Source organism: Sinocyclocheilus rhinocerous, unplaced genomic scaffold (assembly GCF_001515625.1).
Source record: "Sinocyclocheilus rhinocerous isolate Xijiao unplaced genomic scaffold, SAMN03320098_v1.1 scaffold499, whole genome shotgun sequence".
In the NCBI taxonomy this organism is placed as follows: Eukaryota; Metazoa; Chordata; class Actinopteri; order Cypriniformes; family Cyprinidae; genus Sinocyclocheilus; species Sinocyclocheilus rhinocerous.
In genome coordinates this window covers 576212-598536 of record NW_015637156.1, presented here as the reverse complement: position 1 = coordinate 598536, position 22325 = coordinate 576212, and the positions used below count along the sequence as shown (strand labels likewise).

At 35.8% G+C, this 22325-nt stretch overlaps 2 protein-coding genes across 6 annotated transcripts in view; both read left to right on the top strand.

The window, feature by feature from the left end:
* The window catches only part of tbc1d5 (TBC1 domain family, member 5), a 17118-nt gene extending 973 nt beyond the window's left edge, over positions 1-16145 (top strand). The window contains exons 2-23 of the mRNA XM_016563603.1: positions 3546-3616; positions 3732-3834; positions 5349-5394; positions 5519-5627; positions 5772-5861; positions 5952-6026; positions 6124-6191; positions 6911-7013; positions 7184-7272; positions 7425-7475; positions 7599-7668; positions 9987-10159; positions 10399-10541; positions 10866-10972; positions 11291-11376; positions 11562-11851; positions 11962-12024; positions 13055-13263; positions 13442-13538; positions 13624-13703; positions 13888-14175; positions 14968-16145. Coding sequence (XP_016419089.1) covers positions 3735-3834; positions 5349-5394; positions 5519-5627; positions 5772-5861; positions 5952-6026; positions 6124-6191; positions 6911-7013; positions 7184-7272; positions 7425-7475; positions 7599-7668; positions 9987-10159; positions 10399-10541; positions 10866-10972; positions 11291-11376; positions 11562-11851; positions 11962-12024; positions 13055-13263; positions 13442-13538; positions 13624-13703; positions 13888-14175; positions 14968-15207 — 2577 coding nt within the window. The 5' untranslated portion in view covers positions 3546-3616; positions 3732-3734 and the 3' untranslated portion in view covers positions 15208-16145. The remainder of the gene's footprint in view (positions 1-3545; positions 3617-3731; positions 3835-5348; positions 5395-5518; positions 5628-5771; positions 5862-5951; positions 6027-6123; positions 6192-6910; positions 7014-7183; positions 7273-7424; positions 7476-7598; positions 7669-9986; positions 10160-10398; positions 10542-10865; positions 10973-11290; positions 11377-11561; positions 11852-11961; positions 12025-13054; positions 13264-13441; positions 13539-13623; positions 13704-13887; positions 14176-14967) is intronic.
* Positions 16146-16704: 559 nt separating this feature from the next.
* dazl (deleted in azoospermia-like) lies at positions 16705-22325 on the top strand. Of its 5 annotated transcripts, none has more exons than XM_016563610.1 (10): positions 16705-16815; positions 17385-17501; positions 18313-18404; positions 18881-18932; positions 19046-19112; positions 19343-19482; positions 19623-19703; positions 19879-19929; positions 21398-21473; positions 21546-22325. In XM_016563610.1, the coding sequence occupies exons 1-9, from the start codon at positions 16813-16815 to the stop codon at positions 21440-21442; spliced, it is 648 nt and encodes a 215-aa protein (XP_016419096.1). In that variant the 5' UTR covers positions 16705-16812; the 3' UTR covers positions 21443-21473; positions 21546-22325. The 5 variants fall into 5 exon arrangements, with proteins under 5 accessions (XP_016419096.1, XP_016419095.1, XP_016419091.1 ...); XM_016563609.1 differs by lacking the exon at positions 16705-16815 and adding an exon at positions 16835-16993; XM_016563605.1 differs by lacking the exon at positions 16705-16815 and adding an exon at positions 17025-17249.

The window sequence follows — 22325 nt, the reverse complement described above, 5'->3', positions numbered from 1 at the left end:
TTGAGGATTTGATATTTCATGATTCCTCTTTTTCCTTTAATATTTTTGCTTAATAAGTTTTATGTAACATTATAATGTAGTTGTGAAGTAGGACAGCATGATCTTTGGAGGAGTATATGATTCTCTTTGGACCTGAGGCCACATAGTCTGAACAACAGAAAAAGACTTACCATGGCATCACAAGACCAGCTTGCTGACTGTTTTCACACTTGCACACACACACACACACACATACTCGCGCACACACACTTGGTGACGTTTGAGTTAAACGCCTGTCATGCTGCAGTATTTAATGCATACAAACCATGTCAGATTACAATTAGCTCACAGCCTTTGGTTAATTCTTGTTTGAATAAATTTGTACTCTTAGTCCTGTAATATTTGAAAGGTTTCAGGTTATCATTGTTTGTGAATACATGCATATTACAGAACCAGAACATGTGCACATTCTTTTCTTAATTTAATTCTGCCCTAATATTATGACCAAGCATATTCTGCACTAATGATAACGTAGGGTTTTTGAGTTCACCCAGTTGCTCATAGAATTCCTACAAGCTGCTGTCATGTGATTGGTGCAGGAGCTCTGTTCTGTAAAGGGCTGATGAAGTGAAGGCACGCGAGTGTGTTTAAACAGGTTTAGGCCTGGTTTGCTTCTGTAACCCTCCTTATTAGTGTGTGCTGCACCCACGGGCGTTTTGATGTAATGAGCTGGGTTTTGTCTCATGGAACTCCTTAAACGTTTGGTGGATTATTTTGTGATCCTAAAATTCACAAAATACTGTTCAAAATAATTTTGTATTTACTAGTCTACAGTAACTTCCCTTTAGCGTTTCTATGTATGCAAATTACTTTTTTCCTAGTTTCAGTTACTGTAGTGAGTTGTGTTTGTTTCGTTTCTTAATTTTGGTTTAGCACAGGTTTCTCACAGTAGTGTTTTTTCGGTTCCTCATTACTTTATCTCAAATACACACACAGTATTTAAGGATTGCATGTAGTCTTTAGCCTTTTTCAATCCTAATGTATTAAAATGGAGACAATGCCATGTTAATCTTAGCTAAATCAAAATTATATACAAAAATATATTCAGCCCTAATTCTAATCAAGCTTGTCTCCTTGACTATGCATGTATATAAGCACATACAGACACACATGCAGTGATAAATATTTATGCATGTGGTGTGTGTGTGTGTGTGTGTGCGCGCGCTTATGTGAATATCTAATGAAATATGCAAAGATTAATTTGTGGAGTGATTGCATCAGCGCTGCCTTTAGCCTGCAGCTGTGCCAGTAAATGCTGTAGTTGCAATGTTAGAAACAAACTGAACATTAAGGCAACATTTTTATGCCACACCAACCCAACATCTAATTACAGAGAGCTACTGTATTTTTATTTCTATTTTTACTAGTTTTACTTAATAATCTTTTTGGTGAATGTCTTAGTTGAATTCCTTTGTGTGAGGCTGCTGAGGTATCTTGCAGGTCCAGTTCATTATTATTGTTGTGTTTAGCATATTTTAATTATTATCCATGTGTCTGGCTTGACTTAATCATACCTCTAGTGGTCCCTGAGGCTTTATGCTAATTTCCAGCACTGTACTTCACTGCAGAGGATCCTGGGATTTCCCACTGTACCACAGCTAATGCATAAATCTAATTGAGCTGGGCCAAGGAGGTCTATAATACACGGAGAAAGCTATCTGTTAGCTTATGCCATTTGAAATCTGCCACTTATGATTTATTAACATTTTTATTTGGACAGAAAACAAACATTTGAATCAGTGGAGAGGGATGCTATTATTACTATTAATAATAATTATTATTATTATATAGTTATTTTATATTATGTTATATATTTGTTACTTTTTATTTGATTTTATTTGATTATTTAATAATAATAATAATAGTTATTTTTATATTATGTATTTATATTTATGCAGTTGTTATTACTTTATTAGCCTATATTTTATTTTGATTAATAATAATAATAATAATACAGTTGTTTTTATATTATTTAATTGTTTATGTAATTTATATAATTAAATAATAACTTTTTAATTTAATTTATTTTATTTTGTTTCTTTGTACCATCCCACCCCCACAATGGCAATTTCCTAGGCAGCTTTTCTTCATATATCATCTAACATAACACAGTTATATATAATGCATGAGTTGCACAGGCTGTCTTTTGGTGTACTGAGATGTTAGATCAGTGTTTATTAGTTCATCTGCATAATTGATAAAAGACGTTTGCTGGAGGTTGTGTGTGTTCAGAATGGATTTAGGTTTAAAAATAGAAGAAAGAAATCCAGACAAGCCTGTTTTTCCACTTTTTAGAGCCTAATGCTGTCACATCAGCGCTGTCTGGCTCTGGATTGTCAGAGCTAGGATATTTTTGGTTTATAAATGTCTGGGAGTCACTTCCAAACAGCGCTTGGCACCACCAGTGTGTTTGCTCACGCGCACTCAGTGCTGCAGAACAATTATACCACATATACAACAGATCAAATGAGCGCCCTTTGTTTGCCTCTTTTTTTTCTTTGTTTGAGTCAAGACTGTGTTTTAATTCACTGCACATCGGTCAAATGTTAGCACGGCTGGTTATTCTGGTAAATGAATGCAAGTGTTGCTGGCTCCCAAATATATTTTGAGGTCGCACAGATTACATTTCGGGAGCATATGCGACCAAAATGGTCGCAATTTCGAGCCTTGTATAATGATCCTGAGGTGATGGTACAGTTGTATACACAGTCCAATTAAACATTATTTAAAGAACTGAGTTGCTGGCACTCTTCATTCATGTTGCTGTCATGAATTAAGAAATTCACAGTTTGGCTGTGAAATACATTTACATTCTTTGCCAGAACTAGCAGCTAAACTTGGATTTAATTCCAAATGGTTTAGACTAAAATGAAACAATGTAATTAATCCAAACAAACACAATCTGTTCAGTGTATACTAACCAGACATGATACAAGCTGCTGTGTCTCTGGCTTATTGATTTGGGTTTTGTCCTAACCAGTTCAGAAAAGTTGATGATGAAGACATTTAGCTATTTCTACCTTTTTTTTCCATTGTACTATTCTACATTTGTTTGTTTTCAATGTTAAAGGGATAGCTCACCCAAAAAGGAAAATTCCGTCATCATTTGTTCATCCTCACGTGTTTCCAAACCTGTATGCATTTCTTTCTTCTGTGGAACATAAATGAAGATATTTTGAGAAATGTTGGTAAGCAAACAGTTTCTGTTGCCATTGATTTCCATTATATTTTTGTCCATACTATAGAAGTCAATAGAACCTGAAACAGTTTGGTTATAAACATTCTTCAAAATACATTCTTTTATGTTCCATAGAAGAAAAAAAGTCATGCAGTTTGAATTGATATGAGGGGGAGTAAATGATGACAATTTTTGAGTGGACTGTCCCTTTAAAATACTTCATGCTATCCAATGGTTTAATATGCAAAGTCAACTATAAGTAAGCCATCAGTATTGTCAGTTTAGGCTCTGTCGGTTTATTCATTTGTTTTGCTCTGCTGTTTGTCAGATTAATGGTTAGTGCTGGACTGTGGTCTCCACTGTGATCAGGCCTATGAGGAGAACCAGGCGAGTCTAACAGTGAGTATCCACACAATACCTAATGTAGTTCCCGTTTTGTACTGTAGTGTTGATCGTGGCTTCAGTGGTGAATGTTGATATCACAGTCTTTAGCTCTTCCTCTGTGGTTTTGCAGGACATGCAGCACCCAAACTTCGAAACACGACATCCGCTGCAGCAGGACGAGCAGGAGACGGGTTACGACCCTCTACAGAACTACTACAACAGGAACAAAGACCGTAAGATCATTAATAGATCTACATTCAAATTTGAGACCTAACAATGTGAAGAGTAGGACTGCATATTTTGTATTGCATTTATTTTGCTAAGTACTGAGATTGTATTTTGACTATTGCTATTAACTCATATATATTGTAAGAACAAAAAAAAGCTCTCATGATCAAAATTATGCGAAAAACTTGTAAGTAATTTAGTTCTATTTTCCTAAAAGCTCTTCTGCCAGTAGAAACTCTAATGTCGTTCACACAGAATCAAAGTCAGGCTTAAACAGAGTAAAAAAGGGAACCGTTTCCATTGCACTCACTGTTTACCTGTACTTGATTGTGAATCATTATTCTTCTGTTATATTCTGTTGTATTTTCTTCACTTTCACCTGGCATTCATTTTTAAAGTGAATACTAAAACATGGTAATCTAGCTGAAAATGATCAAGGCATGTTTTCTCTAAACGAAGTCAGGAATATTTAATTAATCATTTGTGAACTAATATAAAAATACATAGTAATTACCAGACTTGTTTTACTTGCACTACTGTTCAAAAGAGTAGGGTACGTTTTTGAAAAAAAGTATCTTATGCTCAGCAAGGCTGCATTTATTTGATCAAAATTACAGTTAAAAACAATAATACTGTAAAATATTACTACAATTTAAAACAACCGTTTTTCATTTTAATATGTTTTCAAATTCTATTTCAAATGATCCTTCAGAAATCATTCTAATTTACTGATTTGGTGCTCTTTGAGATTCTTTGATGAATAGAAAGTTGAAAAGAACCGCATTTCGAAGCGTTTGAGAGAGGCGGGGCATAGAGGACCTACAATAATGTACAGTATTTGAAAAATAATGTGTTTTTTGAACATTAAAGCATGTCAACATATTCTGTTACACCAAATACACAAAATAATGATCTTTAAAAAAAGCATCATATGACCCCTTTAAATAGACACCCTTTGTCACATTATACTGTAAATATCTTTACTGTCACTTTTGATCAATATAATGCATCCTTGCTGAATGAAAATATGAATTTCTCTAAACAAACATCTTACTGAACCCAAGCTTTTAAATAATAGTGTATATTTACATATATACATATTATGTTTATTTTTACTAAAATATTTGAAAGTATGAAAAATGCCAGAAGAGGCAAACTTGAGTTTTGAATTGATTCAGTTGCATGGACCACTTGAACTTATTCAGAGTTCTTATAAAATCTAATGTTTGTTATGTTTAAATCAGTAACACTATTGAAACATCTCTGCCATCATTAAAAGTAGCAAGACAAGGAGGCATTTTGTATTTGATTTGTAATTACATTGTTAGAAAAATTACTATGATTGTATTATTAATACACAATATATTGCCTAGTGTTATACTGCACTATGAAAAAGATGAACTTGTTATCTAAAAGATAATTATTCAGAATTCAGTCGTTTCCATGTTTAGGTCACAAACTATGATGTCTTAAGACTCTTAACTGTTTTCGCTTTGTAATTTTGTTTCTTTAATTTCAGGAGGATCATTGGATAGTGCTGTTGAGTCCACGTTTCAGTCGTACAGGTCATTCATTTTTCCCTAATGTAACAAAGCATCAGAAATATACTCTGGTTCTCATATGAAACCCACTGCTGTGATGAAAGTGTATCTCTATCTTCTAACTTTCTGTTTGGCATGCTCTTTACAGAAAGGAGTGGGATGATTTGTTCCAGAACAGTAACTATCTGGCGCGGATCAGGCAGGCTGGTATTAACGGACGATTACGGAGCAGCCGATTCCGCAGCGTATGCTGGAAGGTAATGGCTACCTGACAGTGGCAGATGACAGGTTTACTGCATGAAAACCGTCTTCTTGTTGTTATTGGGGATGAAAGGTTAAGTGTGTGATTTCTGTGCCAAACGGGCAGAAAAAATTATGAGCTTTGTTTTCGTTGGTTCCAGCTTTATCTGGACGTCCTATCAGAAGATAAGACTCAATGGATCAGTCGAACCAAGGAGCACAGAGCACAGTATGAGAAGATCAAAGAGACGGTATGTGCGTGCACACATGTACGTGGCAGTGATTTATGTGTCTTTGGTAGGTTGTGACACTAAATCATGATCGTTTGTTTTGAACTGCAGCATATTACAAACCCTCGCAAAGCTGCTGGCCAGCATGACCTGGTGGTGAACAACCCACTGTCACAGGATGAGGGGGTGAGAGAACAGCCAATGCAGTAAAACCATAAGAATGGCTGGATCTGTCTATTACTGTTTGATTGACATCTTTTTTTTCTCCTCTGTCTCTCTTTAGAGTCTATGGAATAAGTTCTTTCAGGATAAGGAGCTCAGGGGCATGATCAAACAAGATGTTTTACGAACGTAAGTGTGTGAACTACCTGTACAGATACACTACTAGGGCTGTCAAAAAAAAAGTCGAATTTCGAATATTCGTCGAATTTTTTTTTTTAAATCCATTTGCTTGATGCGCCCTCTTGTGGCCTCAGGAGAGAAGCCAAAAGCTTTTTTCCCCCTAACTGAAATTATTCCTTTTAAATTCGAATATAATTCGAATTTTGATAATATTTAAGTGGAAAATTCGAATTTCGTTTTTCAGTCATTTTGACAGCCCTATACACTACCATCCATTCAGTCTTCGGTTTCACATGATCCTTAAGAAATCAGTCTAATATGCTGATTCGGTGCTCAAGAAACTCTAATCAATGTTGAAAACAGCTGTGCTCCTTAATATTTTTGCAGAAACTGTGATGCATCTTTTCAGGATTCTTTGATGAATAGAAAGTACAAAAGAACAGCATTTATTTGAAATAGATTATTATTATTATTTTTTATTTTTTTGCAACAATGTCGATGTCTTTACTATCACTTTTAATAAATTTAATGTGTCTTTGCTGAATAAAAGGGTTAATTTATTTAAAAATAATAAAACATCTTACTGACCCCAAACTTTTGAATGGTAGTGTATCTTTTTATTTGTTTTTTGTTTTTTTCATACATAATAGAATTTAATTTGGATACTGTTGTATTATTATATTATATTATATTATATTATACGTCTGTTACTCCTTGACTGGCTGCAGGTTTCCAGAGATGCTGTACTTCCAGGAAGAGGATGTCAGGACAAAGCTGACTGATATTCTCTTCTGCTACGCACGAGAGAACGAACGGCTACTCTATAAGCAGGTTTATAAACACTTAATGATTAATGATTGTGACAAATACTGCCACACCACAACATAACCTGTCAGACTGGCTCAGATGTATCTAATAATAATTTTCCCAAAAGCATTCATCTCTCTACATTATCCTTGATTTTTTTGCCTCTTCATCCCTCCCTCTCAATCTTTCTACAGGGCATGCATGAGTTACTGGCCCCTATAGTGTTTGTTCTCAGTTGTGATCACCAGGCGTTTCAACATGCCAGTGAGACGGCCAATCCCAGGTCTGACCTATTTACCACACAGACAAGACCGTCTGAAGACTTGCTCAAATTAAAGTTTATATTTGTTCTGTGTAGTGTTTTGAATCATTATTAATGGAATTTTCAGTTCTTCTTTATATATTTATGTAAATTGTGTCTTTTATCATTTGCAGTGAAGAGATGAAAGTCCTTCTGGATCCTAAATTCCATGAGCATGACGCTTAGTGAGTAAATGTCACGTTATCATAACAAATCTTAAACCAAATCGTCGTGTCTCTATTTAAATGCATATAGTTGCTAAACACACTTTGCTCAGTCTGTCTTTTTGTTCGTCAATTCTCCCATAGTGCCATGTTTTCACTGCTCATGGAGACAGCAGAACCCTGGTTCAGCAGTTTTGAACGGGAGGTCAGAAAGGTACCAGGAATGATTTTATGTATAACTTGATATTGTTATGTACATAGGCGTAATTTGCGGGTGGGACGGGTGGGACATGTCCCCACCACTTTTTGCCAGGGTCGATATTGTCCCTACCACTTTTTGAAAGTAATTGAAAAATATATTGCGGAAGGTATGTATTAAAGGGAAAACGAGATCAACAAATCATTCTTCATAATCTAATTAGGGTGATAAAAAAAGCAAACAAAAAAAAAACATTTGACTCCTTACGCATGCATAACTCGTGCAGTGCAATAACGACGTGATTTGCAGCTGTCGCACTTTTCGTAATGTCATTAGGCTATAGCATTGTATTTTAAAAATGGAGAGCTTCCTTGTGCTAAGTAGGCCTGCCCTCTACTAAAGATTTTTCTAGTCAACTAGTCGCACGTTATATTAAATTGATTAATATAATAATATATTAATTATTAAATATATAATTTATAAGCGCCATACTTCAATATAGGCTATAGGCAGACGTATTAGGCTAGAGCCTATTCCGTGCTCAAGCTCGCGCATAAATCAATTGCCTCAAAGCACCGGCAAAGTGATTATGAACGTGTCGGGGGAAAATAAGACATTTTAATTATTTATTAATAAACTAGTGCTTTCTGAGTCGGGTGCAAAGATGAGGTTGCCGAATGCCGACGCTGACTCGCCATCTCCACATGGACGTGCCTTTAATAGAAATGCACCTTTTCATACGGACTACAAAATTAAAGAATATTACAAAATCGAGTGGGCTAGTTTTCCTTATATTTATTTTATTATTCATATACAAATTATAATAACCTGTTTTGGTTATATTTACTATTAATTGCAGAAGGTGCGCTCAGCAAAAATGAGCGAATATTGATGGTTTTCACACTTAAGTAAAGTAAAAGACCGCTTCTTAAACCAGAGAAGGTGAACATGTTGGTATTCTTGTGGGGAAAAAAAAACAAAAAACATGCAAGCACTGTCAACCGGCAGAAAGTTTAGTTTTACTTTTCTTTTTGTTTTGTTTTCATTTTGAAAAGCTTATCTTTGCTGTTTACCTCTTTTTTTTTTGTCTTAAAAGGTGAAAGGTGTATAGATGTAAGCTAAACAGACAATTATGTTTTATTGTAAAACCTGACAAGATCGTTAAATCGAAAGTGAAAGCATTTAAAGCCCGGCTTATAACATGGCAAAAGAGGAACTCCCGTTCACAAAATTCAAATCACAAATAATACTACTGATGAAAAAGAACGGGTTGAATGTTAACTACTTTCGTTTCCATATAACTATAAACTATGATAAAAGTTCATCAGCATGCATTGATTAACAGCATGTTGTAGCCAGGGCCGCATTAAGACCTCACTGGCTTACTGCAGGGCCCCCCATCACAATAATGATATATATAGCTTAAAATAGGATTTTTATCCAATCAAAATTTTTGATGCATTGCAATTTCATAATTATTGTTACCAATTCCAATATCTCAAAATAAAATAAATAAAAAATACTATAGCCTACGTAAAAACAAACTTACTGAAGACAAGTAAACAGTCATGAATTACAATAGAACAAAGAAATAGACCTACAAACACTATACGTATATATTTGGAACAATACTGGTAACCAAACAATTTCTGTGCCCCCATGACGCAAAAAATAACTCTTAGTTTAGTCAGGCGCTGTAGGAGCAAGTGCGCTCCGCACGTATCAGAAACCGTCTTAACGCGCGCATTTGCCAAAATTAATTCTGCCCCACTGCTTAATGTCCCTGAACAGTTAAATTCATTTTTAAACCACAACGCTTAAATGCGTTTAAATTACAAGCTTACATTACGGGCCCCCTCCTTGCTCGGGCCCCGGGGCTTCAGCCCCGTCTAGCCCAATGGTTAATGCGGCCCTGGTTGTAGTGCAAAAAAATAAAAAAATACCGTGCTCGTGCAACCAACTGAGAAAGTTAATCGCAAAAGAGCGACCAGTGCGAAGAATGAGTCTGGAGCCCTGAATTGCCCAGCTCCTTCTGTTAATTATCTAGCACCCCCTCAGCACCTGCGTTCAAAATTCTCTGGCGCCGCCCCTGGTACATCGATGTATTTTTGAAATGCCAAAATTAAGTTTGCCCGACTCTAAACCCAGTCCCCAAGTAAATTAGGTTATTAAATAAAAAACTAGCAAAACGAGTTGCGCGGTGTCCCCACCACTTTTCAAAGCAAAGTTACGCCACTGGTTATGTATCTTGATATATCTACTGCATTGATATTTTGTTAGTGTCAAATTCAAACTTCAATCTTGTCAAGATTACTTATGTGTAAATCTTTCAGGGCAAAGAAGAGATGTTAACCAGCATCCCCTTTGCGAGACCACAGGACTCAGGCCCTTCTGTGGCCATTGTGACCAAAGTCAACCGAATTCAGGACCAGCTAGTAAAGAAGCATGACATTGAGCTGTACATGCACCTCAACAGACTAGAAATAGCTCCCCAGATTTATGGCATGTGAGTATGAATGAACTATATTACTATTTTTATACTAATTTAATATAATATTATGGTATATTTTTAAATATATATTATTATTTAAGCATTTTTTCTTGTCATTTCTACGTGTTGAATATAAACCAACCACGTAGGATTAAAGATATGTTAAAACATAAGTGTTTTTTTTTTTTTATATATATATAAATTTGTCACCTTTTCCCCCATCATTCATGAATTCTCTGTGTGTTTGTGGGCAGTCGTTGGGTTCGACTGCTGTTTGGTCGGGAGTTTCCCCTGCAGGATCTGTTGGTGGTCTGGGATGCTCTTTTCGCAGACAGCATCACTTTGGACCTGGTTGATTACGTGTTTGTCGCTATGCTTCTGTACATCAGAGATGCATGTGAGTTCAATTCTCTCATCTGTGCTTCATTCATAACACAAGATATAGACTTCTTAAGGCCTAAATGCACTTTGAGTGTTCACCTTGTAGCTCTATAGATATCAAGCAATATAAACCCACAAACAGTATGTCAATAGTGTGTCTAGTCAAATCGCATCACTAACACCTACATAACCAATCCAAACACAGCAAGTAATGGTATGCAGATTAGTTGGCTTATGCCTGCTGGCACTGAACATGTACCTTTACAAAGAGCTCTAAAAGAACGTTATCAGTTTATTTGAATATGCAGTAACTATCGTTCCTGTGTTTTTCATATCATAGTGATCGCTAGTAACTTCCAGACATGTCTCGGGCTCCTGATGCACTATCCTCCTATCGGAGACATCCACTCTCTGCTGCTGAAAGCACTCTTTCTCAGAGACCCTAAGGTACTGTCATGCACATTTTCACTTTTAATATTATTAAAAAAGTAAATATACAACAAAAAAAAAATACAAATATCATTTATTTTATGAAATGTATTTTTAAAAATATATATTTATTTATAATGTATATTTATAATTATAATATAAGAATATTTATTAAATGTAGTATTTAGTAATGTAATTGGAGTCATAATAATATAATTGTTATAATCTATATATAAGATTATTATTATTATTATTAGTTATTCTGGAATTGATTATGTACTTACTATTTGCTCTTTTTGTGCTATTTTTGTCATTTGTCTTTTTATATAACTTTAGAATAATCCAAGACCGGTAAACTACCAGTTCCAGCAAAACCTTGATTACTACAAAACCCGTGGGGCCGACTTGGTCAACAAGACTCGGTATCTTGTATTTTTGTGCATTACCTTTTTTATATATATATATATATATATATACATTTGATGCCACTCTTTTTTAAAGCAGAAATTAAGCATTAATCTAAGGATTAATAATATAATTATTCAAAATGTATTAAACATATATGCACTGTACATTTATAATATTATATTTTTTTCTTTTTCTCCAGGGCCAGCACTAAAGCAGCACCTCTCAACATTAATAAAGTATCCAGTTCTCTTCTTAATTTCGGCCGGAAGCTCATCGCACCAATGGGAGGCGGCTCCAGCGGCATCTCGCCAATTAACAATGAGGTGATTTCAGCTCCTCCCCCTCAAGCTCCTGAGCCACGCCCATTGGCCGAGCCTCCATCATGCACCGCCCCCTCAAACACGCAGATGAAATCGCAGCCGTTCCCGCAAACGCACCATCAGCACCGGTTGTTGAAGTCTGAAAGTCTGCCAGTGCACCTCAGCAAAGGTGAGCACTCGCATACGCACACCTTTTCGACCCTGTACGCTTATGGATTGTGTTAATGTAACCTGTGACAGAATAGGTGTGTGCTGTAGCCTTACTCTGCTGTCTGTTAGATGTAGGTTCTGGTGGAGCCTCCCAGATATCTCTCCCTGCCCAGATTCACTCTGATACCCCAGGTAACTGCTACCATGACAACATCATCAGCACCAGAGCGTGCATGTGTGCTGTATAAATGCATTTTATTTGATCCTGTATTTTTTTTATGCTTTTACTGTGACGTGTCTGCTGTACAATCCATGCATGCGTGTCTGTGTTCAAATAAACTTGGTGTAATCGTGTATTTCATAATGAGTCATGCTGCTTTTTGTCACCAGGTTTTTTTCAGTAAGTTTAACCAAAAAGAAAATTCTGTATTTGTATTACATTAGGCTATTCTAAATTAATTATGTAATAAAATAATTAACTACCGTTTAAAAGTTTGGGGTCAGTAGGATTTTTTTTGTTTTTGAAAGAAGTCTCTTATGTTCACCAAGACTGCCTTTGTTTGAAAAATTCAGTAAAAACAGTACTATTGTGAAATAGTATTAGAATTTAAAATATCTGAAAATGTCATTTATTTCTGTAATGGCAAAGCTGAATTTTCAGCAGCCATTACTCCAGTCTTCAGTGTCACGTGGTCCTTCAGAAACCTTTCTGATTTGGTGTTCAAGAACCATTATTACTATCAGTGTTGAAAACAGTTGTGCTATTAATATTTTTGTGGAAATCGTGATACATTTGTATTCAGCTCTCTTTGATGAATAGAAAGTTTAAAAACACTATTTTATACTATTTTAAATCTTTTTACTGTCACTTTTGATCAAATTAATCCATACTTGTTGAAAAAAGTAGAAGTCATTAAAAGTATTCATTTCTTTAAGAAAATCTTACTGAGCCCAGACTTTTGGATGATAATGTAAATATTCTCTGAACTTTCTGTGAATATGCCTTATAAGTCATCTTCATAGTACAAGTGAGATCCTGCTGTTTTTAAGGTCATGTTTTTTTTTTACATATGGTTGATTTACTGCATGCTGTGTGATTGTCTCCAACTCTTTGTGCTATTTATGTAGCTTACTATATGTTTTGTTGAAATTGTTCTGTTACATTTGATGTTGCTGTCTGAGATGAATTTTTGTGACTGCTCTTTTAATGTCTACCTTACAGGCCACACCTCCAATATGGTTAGCTCCTCCCCCAGCACTGAGAGTTTGTCTGGTGGGCGGGATCATGCAATGTCTTCCCCTCCTCTGCCGGTGTCCAGGGGCCAAGACTCCAGCACATCATCTCCTCCCCTCTCTGCCACAAAGAAAGACTCTTTCTTTAATATCAGTCGCTCGCGGTCACACAGTAAAACTATAAACAAGAAGGATGCAGTAAGCATGTTTATTTTCAACTGTACCATTTGCATTCCCAGACTCTGATTTTGTGTCTATTTTTTTATTTTCATAAAGCATATGAATTACTAGAATATCATGTACTAGCTCCTGATTTTGTTGTATTTAATAAGTCCTATATGTATGCTAATTTATGTATATGTATTTTTACACACAGGATGAGCTGGAGGTCCAGGTGTCGTTCTTACAGGGTCAGATTAATGACCTAGAGGCCATGAGTAAATATTGTGCCAAGATGATGAACATGCACATAGGTGAGTCAGTGAGCCATCAGTTGTCTTTGCACTAAACAAAGGCTGGTGATGGAATCATAATGATTGTGCTTTGATTGATGGACAGGCAAAATTCAAGATGTGATACTGCAGGAGCATCTGGAGAAGGAAGATGAGGTTCTGGTGTCACTTGCTGGACTAAAACAGGTATGAATCAGGTCTCTGCTTTGCTAAAATAAATTAAATACATTTTTATTATGTTCATTTATTTGTTTATTGGTAAGTACCCATGTAATTAGTACACAGACCCATTCAGGGTGATACAAAATATATTAGACATCTGTTAGCTCTAATATTAAATTAAATCAAATTTTGTCCATATTGTCCCCAGGTTAAGGACATCCTGAAGGGGGCTCTCCGATTCAACCAGAGCCAGCTGGAGTCAGAGGAAAATGAGGAGATCACCATAGCAGATGATCACTACTGCTCTAGCCAGTATAGCACACTAAAGGACCAGAGTGATCCAGACCATTTGTCTGAAGACACAGCTGATTCTACTATCATACAACAAAAAGCTCCACAGCACAACAACCACCAGGAAGGAGACATGGTAGCTGAGAAAGAAGAGGAGGAGAAGGTCTTGACAACTGAGAATATCACCACAATACCAGAGCCACAGGTTAGAGAGGATTACACAACTTTTTCCGTGTGAGCTAGTACACTTTCTATAAATTTATTTATAGGTTTTACTTCAGTACGCCAGAATTAAAGTTTTCTCTTTTTATATATATATTGGAGGAAGTTAAGTTAATTTTTTTTATGACCGTACAAGATGCATTTTGATCATTTCGTTAAAAAAAAAAAACTTTTTAATCAAATAAATTAAAGGGTAGTACAACAAATGATCCATTAATACTTTTTGTTTATTTCATTTGTGTTACAGAATGAGATGTGGGAAAATTCCTTAATTGTTATGGAATAATAATACATAATAATAATGAATAATGTCTTAATTTACTTTATGCAAAATGGGATTTGTATGGGGTTAGCTTTTGGGCTGTCAATTAATGAAAAATAATTTTGTTTTAGTATTATAAATATACTATTATAGTATTTATGAATATTTTAAATTAGCTTTTATTTTTATATTTTCATTATTTTAATCATTTTATCATATTTAAACTTTATTTTTAATTCAGTTCAGTTAGTTAAGTTGCCAAGGCAGCCTTTCTAATTTGTTTTTCATCTAATATTTATATTTCATTTCAGTTTTATTTCAGTAGTCTTTTGTTTATTTTAACAGTTTTATTTAAATTTTAGCACTGGTTTGAATTACACAATATGCTGATAAATTGATTGCATTTATCGATATCTGCCAAATAAAGCCCCCAAATGATAATGCAATTCACCCAAACTTACAATCTTAAATACAGCAAATTCATACACAGTTTTTATTTACTTTGTATCTTAGGCCACTGAAGGGAGAAACTGGGACGACTACATCTTGGTCTTGCAGGATGGTGAGCCATCTGAGAGTGAGGAGCAAAGCATAACCACCACAGCTCCACTCTTTAAGCACGTACGAGGCCTAAACAAGGTGGATTTTCAAGACCCTCTGATGGGAACCACATCTGGGTCCTCCAGTCCAGATGACGGCAGCACTCACAGCAAGGACTCTGATTTCACTATTGTTAATCCTACTGACCTTTGAATCCGGATTCCCCTTAAATATGACTGGACCCATCTTCAACACTTAAGAAACTCTGCTGGATGTTTGCACATATGAACTCAGGCTGATTGCCTCATGTGCCCCATGCCCCGTAACTGAATCCCTAAACCACATCTTGTTTCTTAATTCCTAGACCTCTGGCTGTGTATTTACGTACAATCTTAATTCAAACGTTTTTTTTTTCTTTTTTCCCCAAATATAAGGCCCTATACCATGTATACCATGGATCCTTTGCTCCGTTACCTAAATGTAGTATCCAAAGCCATAAAAAAGCAGCCTCAACTCAAATGAGATTCTCCATTCTGTAATTTTCTTTGAAAATGCCCTTACGGCTGAAAGTTGTGGACATCACCTTGACGTTTATGTGGAAAACCTATATTTGTTTTCTCCTAAATCAATAATCCTGTGAAATACATTTAACACACTCTGCCTCAGATAAAAGCTATATTTGCTACAGTTCTCCCTCTATCTCTGTCTTTGTCCTTTTTTTTGGAGTACTAATTGTTGTGTGATAAATGCGGGACATTGACAGGTGCTCAATCTAGAAGTAGAGAGCTTTAGTATTAATATGGACCGTGTCGCTCTCATTCACTCACTCATCTTTACTGATTTTCCATGAACCAGTGCCTGAACAGTTATTCATTTTTGTCTGTATTTTCTTTTTTAAGATTTTAGTTAATAGACCAAAACATAGTCATTTGTTAAATTATGGATTTTTTTTTTCTTTTCATATTTGTCATTTTTAATTCAATGATATGTGAAACTTTTATGTTATAGTATTTCTCTGGTGTCAGTAGCCTCATTTTGTCTTGGTTCCCGTGGTAACTGTGTATTATTTTGCACATGACACAAGGGATGTTTCTAATACTGATATCCTATTAACTCTGGATGAATAAAAAGCATTACTCTTGTCTAATCCAAAGCTTTGTGCATACTACACTTTCCTTATACCCTGGTGTTATTTTTAGTCAATTATTTCCCTTTTCTGTGGAGATGATAATTTTCCTCATACTACCTAAATATAGTCAACCAGTAGACAGTAGGTGAGTTGTTTTTGAGGCACATAACCTAAAATTCAGTCCAAATATGTAGCTCATGATTTTCAAACGCGATATCTAGCGGTCAGTTATTGCTATAGCAAGATTGTCTCCTCCTCAACACTAAATTAACTAGCATTTCATCAAATTGATCGTCAAATTCAGACTTTTACATTTCCTCATTTAAATAAATTTGATTTGTTTTGCATTTAAAAAGTTATAAATTTCGCAGTATGTTTTTAATGTCATCGAGTACCTGGTGTAACTTACGTGCGTTACGTTAAATGGATACTTCTAGACTACCAAATCTGTCATCTTATTTTAGAAATAATTACAATGTATAATGTTTGAGCTCTGACCGATTCACGAGTAAAATATGAATGTTATTCACGGTATTAATAACTTTAAAATTCGCCTTATTTTGGTATTTATTTTCCAATTAGGACTGAGAATGGGTGTGGCGCTTTAATGCAACTCCTCCAGCCAGAGGCACAGACCCAACGAGCCACGCACTTCATTAACTTATTTTGCCATTTTAATTGTTTTAGATATGGTAAGTAACAAAAGTAGTAACAGTATTTGATAACTTAATCTCTCAGGCACCATCTATAAAGTTCGCTGTTATTAATATCAAGTTCATTGCTGTAAAAAGTTCGCGCGGCAAACTCGCCATCAGAGGAAATCAGACCGTCGGCCATTAGATGATGTACATCTGTCAGGATAGCACAAATGTTCGTCCAATTAACTCATTTTAGCGTAAATGCCCAGATTGCTTAATGAAGAAACACGAAAGATCGTGTTGGAGATCGATCCGGTTTCGGCCTTTGTGTGTGTCGAGCAATTTGAAACTTCTTCATTTAGTATTTCGGCTGACTTAGGGGTGTATTTTTAGGGAATACGTAACAAAACGTGTGGCCTTACTTCAAATCTAAGATGTATCAGGGCGTTAAGTTACCCCTGTGCCTCATATGTGGGTTATATTCACAGGTAATCGTATTTTGAACCTCAAATGTGTGGCTGTTGATTGGTTTTTGAGGGCCTATATTGTACATGCTACGTGTTCATTGTCTTGTTAATAATGTGTGTTGATATAAAGCCGAAAATGTTGTGAAATACATACAGGATATCCAGAAGCACCGTCAGGGCTTTCCGTCCTCTCTGAAGTTGTCTAACGGTTATATTTTACCTGAGGGCAAGATGACGCCCAACACACTGTTCGTCGGCGGGATTGACATGAAGGTAACGTTAATGACGCTGACCATTTTTGTGGCTAGAAAGGAAAACTTGAAATCGCATCATATGACCCCTTTAACGTTACATGTTCAAACTGGTGCAGTACAATTCTAAACTCTACCTACAATACATAGTTTCTACACTATATTTTGGCAAAAAATATTGGGACACCCCCTTCTAATTAACAGGTTTGACTACTTTAGTGATTTCCATGAGTACAAATCTTAATGTTTAAGCATATAATGATATTCTTGGGAACTGTGTGCTTCTAATTTTATAGCAACAGTTTGAACAGGACCCTTTTCTATTCTAACATGGCAAGTGTATAAGGCAAGGTTCAAAAATAAATGATTGATTCAGTCAGTGTGGAAGAACTTGACTGGTCTGCAGAAAGCCAAGCCCTGATCCCAGCTGAACACCTCTGGTGTGACTTTAAATGCAGACCTTGAGCCAAAAACTCATCACCAAACACCAATGACTTGTACATATACTATATGGACAAAAGTATTGGGACACCCCCTTCTTTAAAACAAAAAGGCACTTCCAAAACTGTGGCAACAAAGCTGGAAACATAATTCATGTGTTTAAAAATGTTATTTCCATCTCCGTTGCAACAGTTTTGGAAGTGTCTAAAATGACTGTACCCATATGTACAAGTCATTGGTGTTTGGTGATGAGTATCATTATATGCTTAAACATTAAGATTTGTACTCATGAAAATGACTAAAGTAGTCAAACCTGTTCATTAGAAGGGGGTGTCCCATTACTTTTGTCCATATAGTGTATCTACTCTCCAAACTGGCACTTTTTCCATCAGGTGGATGAGAACGAGATCAGAGAGTTCTTTGCCAAGTATGGGTCTGTAAAAGAAGTGAAAATCATCACTTATCGAGGAGGAATATGCAAAGGGTGAGTGAGAGTTGTAATTTGCCCTGCTGGGGAAAAAAATGAATAATCATTTCAAATCAGTCTATGCTGGTCTTGGTTTAAGTTGGATGTAGTTAGCCTGACTACATAGTGTTTAAAATCCTTCAAAAACCAGCCTGCTAAATCATCTGACAAGGCTTGGATACCAGCTAAGACCAGCCAACAAGCTTAAACCGTTGTTTAAGAGTTGTTTTCTAATAGGTCATTCAAAGTATGTTGTATGTATTATATTGTATATACTAATATATAGCATATATCAAGTGTCCGAAAATGCTTATTTTGTCATTTACTGTCATTCCATTCCAAAGTAATTTTGGAACAACGTGTAGATGAGTAAATGATGACAGATTTGTCATTTGTGGTGTAAACTATCCTTTTATAGGATATTTCTTGGAAACAGCTTTAAAAAATGTCTTTACCTGCCTCCTCTGATTAGTTGTACATCTTCTTTCTCACAGGTATGGTTTTGTTTATTTCAGCGAGGACGTTGATATCCAGACTATCGTTGATGTAAGGAGGTCATTTTTACTTGTCTGTGCTGTGACAGTCTTCTCTCTTTTTTGTCTTGGTGTTGATGTTATGAGGGCATCTTAACGTCTTGTACTACTTCAATTCTTCTACAGCAGCCGATCAGTTTTAAAGGGAAAAAACTCAAACTGGGACCTGCCATCATGAAAGAGCGAAATTCTCGTGAGTCCTTGCACTTCACTGTCTGTTTGGTCTGTCTTGTACAAAAGTCATGGAATTGCTATATTGAACAAGTTTTTAATCTTATTGGAGGCAGTTGTGCTTTTAATTTGTTTTAATTTCAAGGATTTGTAGTGGGCACTTTTGGAAATGCTCAGATCTTTTTAAATGACTTGTTATCTTAACAATGTAAAAAGTCATGTAATTTCATTAGTTAAAATGTGTTGGAATCGTATTTCCAGGTTCTGTGTCATCTCCAATGATTGGTCCATCACAGTGGATAAGCCCCAGCCCGTATGTGTACTGCAGCTGCTGTCCCCCAGGCCTGGCCCCGCCCTCACCTGTCTTCAATGGAGGGAATCAATACATGCAGGTAACTAACTACAATGTTCATACAAACCCTGCCACACTGCATATTAACATCATGTGAAGGAGTTAAAATTTTGCACATTCCAAAGATTGTAGAATATCAGTATTTTCATCCGTTTTTCCTGCATGCCTGTCTCTTCATAGCCTTACACGTACTCCAGTCCTCCAGGATTTATTGTCCCACAGGTGCCCATGAACTATGCACAGACCACATATGCATACCAGGTACAGTCACGCATACGCACATGGTATGACGGATATCTTTAGTGATGCATTTGCGTTCATGCACACTTTGTTTTCTGGATGTATTAGTTTTTTTTTAAAACTGTCAGAGAAATTTGACCATTGTGGGGGTTTTTGTTTGTGTGTGTGTGTGTGTGTGTGTGTGTGTCTGTATTAGTATCCCCTGCCACAGTGGTGTGGAGAGCAGAGGACGAGGCTTGTCAATCAGGTCAGCTCCACTCCCCTTTTTTTCTCGGTTGGTAAATAAGGAACTGAGCGTAATAGGTTGAACTTGGATTGTTGTAGTTGCATCTCCAAATGCCATGTCTAGAAAAAAATATGTTCTATTCAAAAGTTTGCAGCCAGTAAGACTTTTGAACTAAATTGATCAAAAGTGACAGTAAAGAATTTCTAATGTTACAAAAGATTTCGGTTTCAAATAAATGCTGTTCTTTTCAACCATTTATCAAGGAATCATGGTTTCCACACAAATATTAAGCTTTTAATACTGATAGAAATAAATGTTTCTTGAGCACCAAATCGGCTTAGAATGATTTCTGAGGGATCTTGTGACACTGAAGACTGTAGTAAAGACTTAAAAATTCAGCTTTGCCATCATGGGAATAAATTGCGTTTTATATTCAAATAAAAGTTATTTTAAACTAAAATAATATTGCACAGTAGAACTGTTTTAAATGTATTTATTAACACACAAAAAAATGCTGCCTTGTTAAAATATACCATTTCTTTTAAAACATTGAGTAATCTTACTGTCCTTTTATCCTTGGAGATGCACCAATATATTGTAATTGCTTACAGTATAATTTGAACAAAGATGTTAACCACTTTAGTTAGCCCAGTGTTCTTGCCCTACCCATTAAATTAAATTGAGAAGAGTGTGTGTAAGCTAGTCCAAGACAGCTGCCTCTAGCATTTTAATAATGTCAGTGCAGTGTAGCAATAAGCACAGGCTTTATTTTAGTCTGCGCTAAAGGTTCTAAGGTCAGAGATTTGCTAAAATACTCCGCAATCATGGCCCTATGAATTTTTTTTTTTTTTTTTTCAGATGTATTTCCAAGAAAAAAATATCGTCTTATATTCGGGTCAATACGGTATGTGTTTTCTGTTTGATTTTGATATTTATGATTTGTGGCAGAAAAGTTCATTTGTGTTTTTTCTAAAATGTTTTAATTGTTGTTGTTATTCATATTTATTATTACTTTGAGCATATTTTAATATGCAATAGCAATATTTCTTATCAATTTCAAGTTAAAACAAATGTATTTTAGCAAGGTGTAGTGAAAGCCTTTTGAGTTTCTTTGTGAGTAATATGACTAACGTGAGATATTAGTGATGTGAACTGTCAGGGCACTAGGTAGTGAACCAGATCCACTATCATAGTTTGTTTTCATGACTTCCACAAGTGTGAAGGGTAGCTCTGAGCAGCTACCTCAGAACATGATCTGTGTCATGATACATGTCAATCACAATGTGCCACAAGACCGTAACCATACAGTCTTTATTAATCATAGTTAATGAAGTGCTATGCACCCATATTACATTGGATTGTTGTGCTGTGGTAAGCCTTTAGATGGCAGTGCTGGCTTAATATGAAAATTGCAAACTGAAGGGGAAAAGTATGCTCAAATTGAAAGGCTCATCAATATAAGAAGAGTGTATGTGTGATTCTCTTTCAGAACTATGTGGATTGTGGAGTCCAGACTTTGCTAACCCTTCTGTAGCCTTCAGCACGAGCACAGACTCCTTTTCTTGGTAAGTTTTTGTGCACCTAAAATGAAGATAGTCACTTTCACAGTCTCACTTTGTTCCTTTGTCTTAGGGTAGAATCCTATAGAAGCAGAGGAGAACAACTTGATGGAGATCAAGCAATGAACTTCATTGTGCTTTCAAACGCCTTTGCAGATAGGGTCACCCTGGGTGTGATGTGAAGGTGTCTATTGAGGGAATGATATTTATGATCATACGATCATACTGTAACCTAATTCCTCACACATCCACACACTGAAACATTTGACAAGCTTTGTTCGCTTTGGCTTATTCCACCCATTTATTTGTATTGTCTGTGTTTTTCTTTCTTTGTCATGGCTAACTAACTTTAAAGACACTTTTAAGCTCACAAATACATATTTATTTTTTACGTTTGCTTATTTTAAAGTTTGACTCACTGTTGGTGATGCACCGTATGCATTTAGGTAACTGTTCTGACTGTGTTGTTTTAAACCAATGTTCATTTGATTACTTATTTAGGCTGGCGAGTGTTCACTGTTAAACTAGTTTTATTTTGGGGTTTTCACATTCAGGGCACATGTTTGGATTTTCTCTGTTTGGTTATTGAGCACCAGGGTACAGTGGTTTCCCCCTCCTTTTTTACGCTAAATCTGCTTTCATCGGTCATTATCACTGTACTTCCATTACTTCATTAAGGCTTTTTTTTTTGTTTTGTTTTTTGGTGCAGCTAAGAGGTGTAAATAAGATCATTGCATTAATTCAAAAATGACAATAAAATTTTACTGAGCCCTGTAAGTCACAGCAGGTCACAGGACGCTTGACTTGTTTGAAATTATAGCGATGACGGAATATTGATATCACTGTGAACATGCTGCA

Coding starts and splice junctions, on each gene's coding strand:
- dazl (XM_016563605.1), top strand. CDS start 17,196: ATGTATCAGGGCGTTAAGTTACCCCTGTGCCTCATATGTGGGTTATAT. Junction 19,113..19,342: donor CATGAAAGAGCGAAATTCTC/GTGAGTCCTTGC, acceptor GTGTTGGAATCG/TATTTCCAGGTTCTGTGTCA. Junction 19,930..21,397: donor GGACGAGGCTTGTCAATCAG/GTCAGCTCCACT, acceptor ATTCTCTTTCAG/AACTATGTGGATTGTGGAGT.